This window comes from Meleagris gallopavo, chromosome 1 (genome assembly GCF_000146605.3).
Source record: "Meleagris gallopavo isolate NT-WF06-2002-E0010 breed Aviagen turkey brand Nicholas breeding stock chromosome 1, Turkey_5.1, whole genome shotgun sequence".
Classification (NCBI taxonomy): Eukaryota; Metazoa; Chordata; class Aves; order Galliformes; family Phasianidae; genus Meleagris; species Meleagris gallopavo.
In genome coordinates this window covers 12344586-12357221 of record NC_015011.2, presented here as the reverse complement: position 1 = coordinate 12357221, position 12636 = coordinate 12344586, and the positions used below count along the sequence as shown (strand labels likewise).

The following is a 12636-nucleotide window of genomic DNA, read 5'->3' as shown; positions in this document are numbered from 1 at the left end:
CTGGCGCGGCGGACGGGACGTCTCTGTGAGCCGCTGTCCTGTGGGGCGGGGGGAGAGCGGGGCTACGAGCTCAATTTTGGTGATCAAGTGTAGAAAGACGCGCCAGGGGTAGGTATTCTGGAAGCAGTGAGCTGAGAGGCATCCTCACCGTGTGTCACATCCTGCCGTGCCGTCTGGCTTGAGTGGTGCCTTCTGCAACTTCACCAGGCTCACCCTGAAGGTACGTGCTGCTCTTGTTCTGATTGCAGCCACACGTACCGCCTCCAGCACAGTTTGGAACATTCTGAGTTCGAGCTTGGGCTGGTGATGCCAGCATTGCCATTTAGTCTGAATTAAATTTGAAAACTTTGCTCCAAATGCCCTTTTTCATGTGGACTCTAGAATGAGATCCTGTTGAAGAACTAGACACCTGTATATAGTCAGTAGAGGTGCAAGTTTTTCTTTCCTTTTAAATGTGTTTGCCATAAGGTGACATAGCTGAGAAGCATCTTCATGGGCTGGCAGATAGGATACTGTCAGCAGATTTAAGCTGTTCTGCATCTCAAATGGCTTCAGATGTGCACAAGGCACTGTGCTGAGCCATGGGGAGTGCAGTCACTGCAGAGCAGCCCTTACATTCACACCACATGCCTTTCAGCTCTTTCGAAAACTTTCTGTCTGATTGTCCCCTCCTGTGGAGGCTGAGTATTTTCCTTCCATCTTTAATAGTTACTTCTAGTTCATTTGTAGTGAGAAACTTTAAGCTATTCTTTTCTAGAAATGTTCTTTCAATTTTGAAGACACTTAAATTGATGCAGGAGACAAGCAGGCAAACCTTTTCAAAGCTGATTTGATAGAAAGGGTTGTTGGTATGCAGAAAAAAAAAATTGCCTGATATGTACGACCATGCATTTTTTTTCTATAGCTGCATTACTTGAGTTTCTCATACTTGCAATTATGGACTTCTCTGTTTTTCAGGTTGATTCAAACGTAGTTTTTTGAGTTAGTCCTTGTTAGATCTGATGTGCTTACTTAAACATAAGTGTGTAATTTGAAACGCTGAGATGTTGAAAATACTGAAGGCAAAGTGTAAAAAAAGGAAAAAAGTCTCAAATATACATTTATATTATAAATGTATTTATATTATTTTTATATATATATAGTGCCCAGTGACAAGCACGAACTGAAACACAGAAAGTTCCATACGAATGTGAGTAAAAACTTCTTTACTTATGTGGTATCTTTACAGCAGTTTTAGAAGGTGCAGAACAAGAACAGAGCTGTTTTTCTGTGTTTTGTAACTAAAATGAAGCTGTTCCAGTGAATGAACAGTCAGATCTTCAGTATTTCCTGACTTCTAGCTGTCTAAAAGAGTGTGATCAATGTTACAGCTTTACCTGGGCCTGATTGGTCTGGTAATTGAGCTTCTACTATTTTTGATCAGTATTTCTGACCTTCATCATCAGATTAATTTTCTTTGTACGTTACTGCTGCTTTAAGGCTTAGTTTGCTATGCTTTCATGTTAACATCTGAAGAGCTCTTATTTTGTCATCCTCATCTTTCCTTATGCCCTGTCTCTTCCCTGTTACTTGCAGATCCTAACTTTTTGGCTGTCCAGGTGATCATCTCTGACTAATCTGCTTTTCTTATTTTATTACTTTGCTACTTTTAAATGTGTGTAAAGATAGACCAAAATATGTGTTTCTCCAGTTAGTTAAATGTGATAATTCTTTATTATAGCAATTTGCTGATATATTGCATACCTTTCCATTTTTATTTGAAATTTTGGAATCTGCCTTATGTGAAAATGGCCATATAATGCCTTACATAGTAAAGCCCAATTTTGATGAGGTCTTTCAGCCCTGCATAGTATGTGACTGCTCCAAAAGTAATGCTTCCTATTCATTTCAGTGGAGACTACAATAGATACAAAGAGCATAATAACACTGCTTGATAGAGCAAATCCTCAGCTACAAAACACTATTTCTTCAACACAGTCACCACCATTAGCTATGTGTTTCTGCCAGCGATGAACAAGAACCTGCATGCCATACGTAAAAATTTGCTCCAGCAGAGATGACCACTGTTTCATAGCTACTGTGATGGCATTGTTGCTAGAAAAATGTTGCCCACATGGTCCAACTTCCTTTGTGCTAACACCTAGACATTCAGCAAGTGTCTGAATGTCAACAGGTTCATGTTTTTCCTCGTAAAGGAATTCAGTGACGCACCTTTGCTTCATCTGCACTTCAACATCAGATGCCATTTTGTTAGACTGCTTCTCTTTTGCCATCTGTCACACAGCAACAAAATATAATGGAATATTGAATCATAGAATCATAAGGTTGGAAACGACCTATAAGATCATCTAGTCCAACTGTCTTCTCATTACCACTGCTACCACAGGCACTAAACCATATCTCTCAGCTCCTCATCCAGGCACCTCTTGAAACTGCCAGGGACGGCGACTCCACCACCTCCCTGGGCAGCCATTCCAGTGCCTGACCACTCTCTGAGAGAAAAAGTTTTTCCTCATGTCTAACCTAAACCTCCTCTGGTACAACTTGCAGCCATTCCCCCGGGTTCTGTTTGTTGCCTGGGAGGAGAGGCCAAACCCCTCTTCACCACAACCTCCCTTCAGGAAGTTGTAGAGTGCAATGAGGTCTCCCCTGAGCCTCCTCTTCTCCAGACTAAACAATCCCAGCTCCCTTAGCCGCTCCTCATAAGACTTGTGCTCCAGACCCCTCACCAGTTTCGTTGCCCTTCTCTGGACACACTCCAGAGCCTCAACATCTTTCCTGTAGTGAGGGGCCCAAAACTGAACACAGTACTCCAGGTGCAGCCTCACCAGTGCTGAGTACAGGGGGATGATCACCTCCCTGCTCCTGCTGGCCACACTATTTCTAATGCAGGCCAGGATGCTGTTAGCCCTCTTGGCTACCTGGGCACACTGTCGGCTCATGTTCAGCCAAGCATCAACCAACACCCCCCAGGTCCCTTTCTTCTTCACAATCATCCAGCCACTCATCCCCAAGCCTATAACGCTGCATGGGGTTATTGCGGCCAAAGTGCAGGACCCGACACTTGGCCTTGTTGAACCTCATCCCATTCATCTCAGTCCAGCGATTCAGCTTATCTAGATCCCTCTGTAGGGCCTCCCTACCCTCAGGCAGATCAACACCACCTGTCATCTGCAAACTTACTGAGGTTACACTCAATCCCCTCATCTAGGTCATCAATGAAGATATTAAACAAGATAGGCCATAGGGGACACTTGAAACGGGTCACCAGCTGGACTTAACTCCATTAACCACTACCCATTGGGCACGGCCCTCTAGCTAGTTCCTTACCCAAAGGAGTGTATACTTTTCCAGACCATGGGCAGAAGAAGGCTGTGAGAGACCGTATGTCAGAGGCTTTGCTGAAGTTTAGGTAGACTACATCAACAGCCTTTCCCTCATCCACCAGCCTGGTCACCTAGTCATAGAAGGAGAGGAGGTTGGTCAGGCATGACCTGCCTTTCACAAACCCGTGCTGGCTGGGCTGCATCCCCTGGACACCACGCACGTGCTGTGCGATCTCACCCAAGATGATTTGCTCCATTACATTCCCTGGTACCGAGGTCAGGCTAACAGGCCTGTAGTTCCCCGGATCCTCCTTACGACCCTTCTTGAAGATAGGAGTCACATCAGCAAGCCTCCAATCCTCCGGGACCTCTCCAGTTAACCAGGAGTGCTGATAGATGGCCAAGAGTGGCTCAGCAGTCACCCCAGCTAGCTCCCTCAGCACCTGAGGGTGTAGCCCATCTGGTCCCATGAACTTGTGACAGTCCAGACGGAGGAGGAGCTCTCTGACTGTCTCCACCTGAATCGGGGTATAATCTGAGTAGCATCCCAGACTTCCAGATCAGGGTGTAGAATGCCCAGAGGATAACTGGTCTGGCTACTAAAAGCAGATGTAAAGAAGGCATTGAGGACCTCAGCCTTCTCCTTGTCCTCAGTGGCCACATTCCCTGCTGCATCAAGTATAGGATGAGAATTATCCTTGGTTCTTCTTTTGCCGTTGATATATTTATAAAAGGATTTTTTATTGTCTTTTACTGCAGTGGCCAATCTGAGTTCAAGTTGGGCTTTTGCCTTCCTAACTTCCTCCCTGCATACCTTAGCCACTCCCTTGTAATCCCCCCAAGTAGTCTGTCCCTTCTTCCAGAGGACGTAGACTCTTTTTCTCCCTGAGTCTAAGCAGTAGTTCCCAGCTCACCCACACCCTTTGTCTACCCCTACGACACGCCTTACAGCACTCAGGGACAGCCTGTTCTTATGCCTTTAAGATTTCCATCTTGAGGAGCGTCCGGGCTTCCTGGACCCTTTACCCTTAAGGAAGGAGCGACTCCTAAGGGACCTGCGCTACAAGCGCCCTGAACAGATCAAAGTCCGCCCCTGGAAGTTCGTTGGTGGGAATTTACCACCATATCACCAACATTTGCCTCTGATGTGGGACAACAAATGAAATAGAAGGCATTTCTTTTGGTGCAGCTGTCTTCATATTGTTGTCCAGAATTAGAATATCTATTTAGATGTAATAGAAATTCCTGCTTATTATTCTCCTTTATGATATATGGCAGCAAATCATAATTAAAACTTTTTATTTTCCAGATCACCTTATTTCTCATCTCCACATCTCAGGAGGAACATTCATGTTTAGGATCCCAACTACAGGAACTTCAAAATGCCTATTCTTGAACACCCAGCTTATCCACCAGCTACTCTCCTTTGCTTGGAAAGTTTGGTGCCTTGTCGAGAATCCCAAGTGTCCATGTTGCTGTCAATATTTGGAGAGGTAGCGCTTTCTATGTTGTGTATTTGAGTGGAAAAACGATGTTTTGTTATCTCGGAGTAAAAGTACAGTTTTGTGATGTTATTATGAATGTAGTTTGGGTACATCTCGTTTCTTTAGTCAGCTATTAGTACTTTACTGTCTCTGTAGCCTTGTTTCTTCATGATAGTTCCTGGTATTAATTTTGTTCCAAAAATGGAAGAAAGACTGTCTTTTTCCCTGGTCTCAAGTTCCGGGGTGCTTTTTTTAAGTGTCTGTATAGAAATTCTATTTGCAACTGTTGTATCTGTATGTCTGAATTTTAGGTGCGTGATTCTTGGTAGTTCCGTTGCTGTCCATAAGATTTTGTAGTGCTAATGAAAAGCATCTTGTATTTGTAGAAGTTATGGCAATGTAAAGGTTACCAGTTTACCTTGCCAGAATTTTGTTATTTAATCAGTTTGAATTAAGAGTCTACTGTTTTTCTTCTTATTTGCTCCTCTTTAAATTGTCTTTCATGAAAAATGTGTCCTCGCACTACAGCATTTTCATAGGTAGCTTTATGTGACTTTTGATTCTTGAGACTTATTCCCTTAGCATTTCAATGATCATGGTATCAATGTGATCAAGTTTTGTTTCATGTTAATTGGTGTATTTTATACTTTATACCTCAGTTTCAAAGATAACTTTTTTTTTTGTGGGAACACTTCATTGGTAAATCCTCTGTTGAAAACAAACAAACAACAGTACAAAGCAGAAGAGGTATCGAAGTAGCAACCATTTTCTTTTCAAACTTGTTTTTCTCCCTAGCGTCAGCAGTTGAGTTTTCCATCCATCTTTATCTACGGACATACATCTAGTGGAAAGACCTATGTGATGAAGACTCTTCTAAACACATTACAGGTGAGTTTGTTTACATTTGATTCTGAATTTAGAACTTTGTAATGGAGGACTGATGAAAACATAATCCTCCGCTGTATGTCTGCTTTCCTAGAGTGATTTGTTTCTTCAGCCATTTCTGCCTTGACTTCCCTCCCCCCCCAGTTAGTGTGAAATAGTACAGAATAATATATAACATATGGAATAATAATTTTTCTTAGAAAAGTTTAAAAGAGGAAGAAAAAGCAACCTATTTTCTTACTCTCTCCAAAAAGGACTTAACCTGCAATAGCCTTTCAGTGACAAGGGGTTGCTTATGTAATGCAGCGAACCTTTTTTCTATCTTGTAATTCTCCTTTAATAGATTATTTGGGTATTTAAAAAAAAAACAAACAAAAAACAATGACTTAATGAAGCTTCACAAATGTAATTTTGGTGATACCCGAATGTCCCATCAGTCTTTGTGGACATGTATTGCAAAGCTGTTCCTAGCCTAAAATGTTGGGGGCCAAGTGCTGGAGCAGCTGTGAGAGGAGATGAGTAACAGTAAGAAGATTTTGCCAAAATAGAATTTTGCTTTTTGTTAACAAACTAATTTCCGTTATGTTCAGTTGGGTGTGCATAATCTCTTAAATGTAGTCCCAAAAGTTTGAATTTATGGTTCAGTCATTAGCATTCTGAGCAAAGGTACAAGCTGGAAATTAAAAAAAAATAATAATTAAGTCAATGAAATAATGAAAATCACTGGTTGAATACAAGGCTGCTGCCGTTTGTTCTGATACTTTTGCAGATTGAAGGAGAACACTGTATTCATTGTAGCATATTTGGTTTATTCTGGTCATCCTGCTTGTAGATGCAGGAAGATCTTCACTTTAGAAAATACAGTCTTAAATCTTGAAAATTTTGAAAATCTTGATAATCTTGAAAAGTACATCTTAAATCTTGAAGCAGTGTTGCATAGGCTAATTGTTTTGGGTTTTCTAGGTCCTTCAAACACAGCTTGTTGTGCATCACAGATTGTTCAGATTGGAAAAGACCTTTAAAGATCATTGAATTCAACCACAACCTAACCATACTACCCTAACTCTGACAGCCCTCTGCTAAATCACGCCCCTGAGCACCACATCCAGTTTTTAAACACATTCTGGAATGGTGACTCAACACCTCCCTGGGGAGCCCATTCCAGTGCTTAACAACCCTTTCTGTAAAGAAGTTTTTCCTGATATCCAACCTAAACCTCTCCTGGTGAATCATACTGCTTTACTGTGGTTTTTAATGTATGCTATTTGTTGTTTTTAACATAAGAAAACCACTTATTTAGGCTACTTATTTCAAAATTTTGGAGGAACTGAGTACCTTGAATAAATGTTTGTAGCGGTGTTGTAGCTGGATGGCTAGCTATAAGTGAATTGTATCAACTAATTGGAATCAACAATTTTTTTCAGGAGCATACGAATGCAAAACAAAATTCACATCAAGGATTCCTACTTTCTAAGTAAAATCATCTTAATTTGGAATTGGTTAATGCCATATAAATAATCACATAAATATATATGCACATTTTTCAGATTTGTGCAGAATATTCTGCACAAACAGGCTTATTACATGTCTTATGTGAAATCTTGCACTTCATCTTTGGGTCATTTGTATGCAATGAATGCCAAAAGCATTGAGTAATTTCTTTGAAGTGTGTGCTGCTAGATTACTTTCTTTATGAGTTTGAAAAGTTCATACTATCCAGTTTGTAATGGGTTGTTTTATGAGGCTGTAATGTGTTGTGATTGTCATGTCTTTTCTTTGATCAAAATGCTCTTTGGTGTTCTTTCTATGTTTTGCTCTCAAAAGAGAAATTTTAAAACATAATTGGAAGGTACACCGCGTGTTTTGTGTGAGGATTTGTCAGATCTCTCATCACCTTATGACATGTGATAGTTTGACTAGATATTTCAGTAATTATTTATCTACAGCGAGATTTTTTTGTTTGTTTATGCTCTCTTCTGTTGGCAGTGTTTTGTTTCTTTCAGTGCTTCATATGGAAGGGAAACTTGATTTTGGAATGTTTATATTGAAAAAGCACTATAAATACAATATAGAAATGAAGTTGGATATTTTTATCCCCTCCAGCTTCCTCATGTGTTTGTGAACTGTGTGGAATGCTTTACTTCACGACTTCTTCTAGAAGAAATTCTCATCCAGTTGCACAATGGTTCTTCTGAAACAAAACAAGCTTCTCCTGTGCCTTGTGATACCTTCAATGACTTTGTGCGTCTGTTTAAACAAGCTCTCACGAGTCAAAATCTTCAAGATCAAACAGTATATGTTGTAAGTAATTTATTTTTAGTGCTTAGGTTTTGTTTTGCTTATGTGGATCCAGTTGCTGTCAATAACTTGTATGTGCAATGTATGTATTAGAACAGTTTTCACAAAATTCTTTTTTGTACCTTGTTCACAATCTGTTGATACCAAGTAGATTTTTTTCCAGCTGGCTTACTGTCTTCAGGTGAACGTGTATTTTTCATGTTTTTGGAGTTTTTTATACACAAAGCTGTTTAACATAGTAAGTAATTACAATAAATTATACTGTATAATTAAGTCTCTTATATTATTATCTATAGAGAGGCTATATTTGTTTCATAGTTCTTAAGTCACACCCAGGTACTTCTTTGTGAAGAAGGTAATTTCACAAATGAAAAGGCGAAAGCAGGAAGCAGGGATGAAGTGCATTATGGTGCACACAAATGACAACAATTGCTACTGTAGACTTAAGTCAGAAGTCATACTAAGGAATTAAAATGTACAATTTCCTCTGTAAATGTAAAAATCTTACGTCTTTAGACTGTTGCCCTTGGAGACAAGAACTGAGGTTTTAACATTGAGATGTCAGAAATATCCTGCAGTGAAAGATTTGATGACATACGTAAGTAAGCTTGGAAGAAAGAAGCAGTCTGCAGAAGAAAATACGAGAACTTAGATTACAAGTATGATTGAATCAGTGTGGGACTAGAGCACTGGTACTGTGCTAATCTAGCTACATCAAGTAGTAAACAGTAATAGCATTGATTGTGTCAACGGATGAATATTGAAATAAATATGAGGCATGCAAGAGCTCTAAAGAAAGAACGTAGACTCCTCAAAACTTTTCCTAGTTCTCACTTGGTTGAATAAATTCTCTTAGTATAGTGATCTGTAAGTGATGTATACATGCATACTTAGTAAACCTACAAAATACACGGACTGAATTTTCAGCATAGTATTAGGAATTAAATAATTTGTTAAACGAGGTCAAATTTATTATTTAAGAAAACATGAAAGTGACTCAAGATTGGAAGTCTGATCAGCTGGACTATCACTTTGCACATTTCTCAGACCGGTTAAAGAGCACATTGCTTTGCTTTTTTGTAGTCAAACAAGAAGTTTAGAATTACACAGAAAATTCTACACTCTGTTTCACAGGTTATGGTTGAGTATTTTTTTAATGGATGTAAAAGCATTTTTAATAACTTCATATTATGTTTAGAGGAAGCAATGCTGACTGATGAAGCTCATGAAGTTGATAAAATTTACTCTTCAAAAATTGGAAAAAAAAAACAACTCCAAACCAATACTTAAAATATATAATAAACTACTTATAAATAATTCAATTTAATATACAGATAAAAAAAATTGGTATTGACATCTTTCAACAATTCCATAAAAACAGAATTTAGCACAGTAATAGGAAATTTCACAAAACGTATAATAAATCCTTACTTCTTTTCAATTGAATATTTGAATTAAAAAGCCTATTCTGCACTATTCTGCATCAGTAAAGAATGCATCAAGTGTTATATTAAAATTATTATTGATCTGGAAATCAGAATGTTCCTGAACAATAGTTACAGAAAGCAAAGCATTAAATAATTAGAAAGTTTCAATTGTTTCAGGTAAATAGTTGCTGAATCAAAAGAGTTAAGTATTAAATTAGTATTTCAGTTCTGTTCTGCATGGGAACAGACAGGAATGCAGGAAATCTATTCATGTATAACCTGTGTCATCTGGGTTTGTGATAGAATGGCTTAAATTGAGTCTGATGGAAGACCAGTATGCTGGTAACATGAACTGGCAAAGCCAGTTTCTATTTCATTTTGGTGCTAAATAATCTAATGTTTCAGCCTAATTAATATCAATGTTTACTTTTAAGCAAAGGATTCTAAATGCTTCTTTTAACTGTAGCACGGGTACTGCATGCTTGTGATTACTTACAAAAAAAAAGACTTTATTCTTTATAACTGTCTGAAAAAAATAGAACAAATATAACTTCTATTCATTTATACATCTGCAGTATTTAGTGCTATACAGAATTAAGAACCTGCAGTTTATTGTTGCTCAACAGTCATTGGTAAAATATACTTTTTGGTTTAAAAAAACATGACAAATTTGCATTAAAATAAATAATAAAGTACATGTAGGTTTATAGGTCTGTGTTGGCCATTTCCATGACACACGACACATTCCACAGTTGCAGTATGTTTTGCGTGTTGTGAATAAAAACTCTACTTTGTTTCCCATCTACTTAAGTCAAGAGCTTAAAGCTTGGTATGCAGTATTGCCTGTTACTGGGCCTAATAAGGAGTGTTTGGTTAGTAAAAATATTTTCAAGCAATTCTGAGTAAACCTAGTCAGCTGTTCTCATCCCTGAAATTGGTTACTATATGAACGAAATACAGATGTCACTATAAAATCATGTTGTATTATAGTTTATTTAAAACTATGGTAGTCCAAGAATCTTGAGCTATTATCTCAGAGACAATCCCCCTTTTTTTTCAGTTTTATTTTTAAATATCCTTTTCATAAGATGTTCTTTGGTTGTCCACATAAAATTATTTTTCTTACTGTGAACAACAGAACCAATAGATGTTTTAGTATTTTGATGTGGTAAAAGAATAGACTAATGCAATTTTCCAGAGACCGACAGTTTCTCTTTCAACAGCAGTAATTCAGAGGAAGTAAAGAACTTCAGAGCTTACGTTGTTATTGTGAGTAGTGAATAGAATAAATGATTGTGGGTTTTTTTTTCATTCCTGTTAAGATTCGAAGTATAGTGGAATAAGTTGTGTTTTTGTTTTTGTTTTTGTTTTTTCTGAAAGATGTTCACAAATGTTTTTGTGCTCCTGTGTTTTTTTGTTATAGGCTCAAACGTCCAGTTGTTTGGTGTTCCTTGTATAAGCTATACATACACAACATATCTGTTATTACTACACAGGGTTTACATAAATACAATTAAATTCTGTAAATATCTGGGCTACAAACTATGATAAGAAAAGTTTCTCTCAAAATTCAGTTGTATGAACACCAGATGTTAGCTACTTGAAGATATTAAGTGGTAGCTCTTAATTATTTAGAGACATAAATTATGAGTGGTAAAAGACAACTCTCCTACAGTAAGTGTGTTAATATAGAGTTGAAGTAATACCCAATTTTTAATAAAAGAATAATTTTGGAGAAAATTGAGATTTCAGTGGTTATAAATATTACAGATTTCTTGATCTATGTATGTACTTCTTAATTCTTGCTACCCTTAGGTATAAGAATGTAGCTTTCAAGGAACGTTTGGATGTTGTGTTGAGGAATATGATTTAGTGAGAACTATTGGTGATAGGTGGATGGTTGGACTGGATGATCTTATAGGTCTTTTTCAACCTTGGTGTTTCTGTGATTTGTGATTTTCTGGGAATTGTATCTTTCATTTGGAAGGCAGAGATGCTTGAGCTTTCTGGAAGCACACCTGAAGAAATAATCTCTCTGATGTTCCTTTCTTAACATGACTTCCTACTTAGTTTCCTCTTGTCTGAGAGCAATTGGTGAAATGTGTCTCCAGCAGCTGAGAGCAGATTTCAAGTCAGCAAGAGAGTTCAGGTTAATATTTTCTATGTAATGAGATCATTATTTATTAAAGGTACTGGATCGAGCAGAACAGCTAAGGGAAATGGAAGCAAATGTCCTGCCAGCATTTCTTAGGCTTCAAGAATTGGTGAGTATCTCAAGGAAAAAATAGCATATGATTCCTACATTCAGGACAACCACATGTGAGATATCTGTCTGTCCAGGCTCATGATAAAAAGTGATTCCTTAGATTAGAAAAGCTGCAGGTTGGTCGGTTTGTCTGTTTGGTTTCTAAAAAATAAGCAACTGGCAGAGGTCAAAATCAGAAAGTAAACCAGAATTTAAACATTTGCAGGTCTATCTTATCTTTCAATATAAACAAAAAAAAGTAAAGTTTAATAATGCCTTCTGACAGGGACACTGATGCCTGATATGTAGCGGCCTTTTCTTGATTGTTTTTGTTTTTAGGAAGAATGTGATTTTTTTCTGCACTTCATTTAAACTCCTGTAATAACTACCAAAAAAAAAAGCAAAAAAGGAAGACTGTGGTTATCAGGCATAAGTTCAACACAGTTCTACATACTACATACTTCGTACCAACAATAGATAAGTTAAAAAAAAATCCTTCTAGCGTTTGTGAATGTTGGTGTGGGGATCCAAAGTCTACATATGAATCAGGCTGACTCAGAGATCTCAATCAAATAGAGTGAATTCAGTATCAGAAGCATGAATTTGCACGTCAAGAAATGTTTGTTTTCCTCAGTTTTCTCCCACATAAAACTTCAGGCCATTTCTTGATGGCCTTTTCAGAACAGTAAGAACCATATGCTTGTGGTTGCACCTGCTCAGCTCAGCAGTTGAGAATGTGCTTGATGTTGGCAGAAGGTTTTTACATTTCTACTATAATCACACCATAGTATGTTTCTGATTTGAAGTTAAACTCCATATCTTATCCTCTTTCACTTCTGAAGTATATGGGCTTATTCCTTGGAAGAAGTAAAGATAGTGTATTCTCTGGAAATAAATAGAAAACAAAACCTGAAAATGGTGGTATTTTGAAATATCCGAACAGGTAAATAGAAGACTTTTTTTTTTTTTTT

At 37.8% G+C, this 12636-nt stretch overlaps 1 protein-coding gene across 1 annotated transcript in view; it reads left to right on the top strand.

Moving 5' to 3' along the window:
* Window positions 1–1133: 1133 nt before the first annotated feature.
* Window positions 1134–12636, top strand: part of ORC5 (origin recognition complex subunit 5) — a 47894-nt gene continuing 36391 nt past the window's right edge. The window contains exons 1-5 of the mRNA XM_010728784.3: window positions 1134–1189; window positions 4636–4819; window positions 5606–5698; window positions 7799–7996; window positions 11610–11684. Coding sequence (XP_010727086.2) covers window positions 4709–4819; window positions 5606–5698; window positions 7799–7996; window positions 11610–11684 — 477 coding nt within the window. The 5' untranslated portion in view covers window positions 1134–1189; window positions 4636–4708. The remainder of the gene's footprint in view (window positions 1190–4635; window positions 4820–5605; window positions 5699–7798; window positions 7997–11609; window positions 11685–12636) is intronic.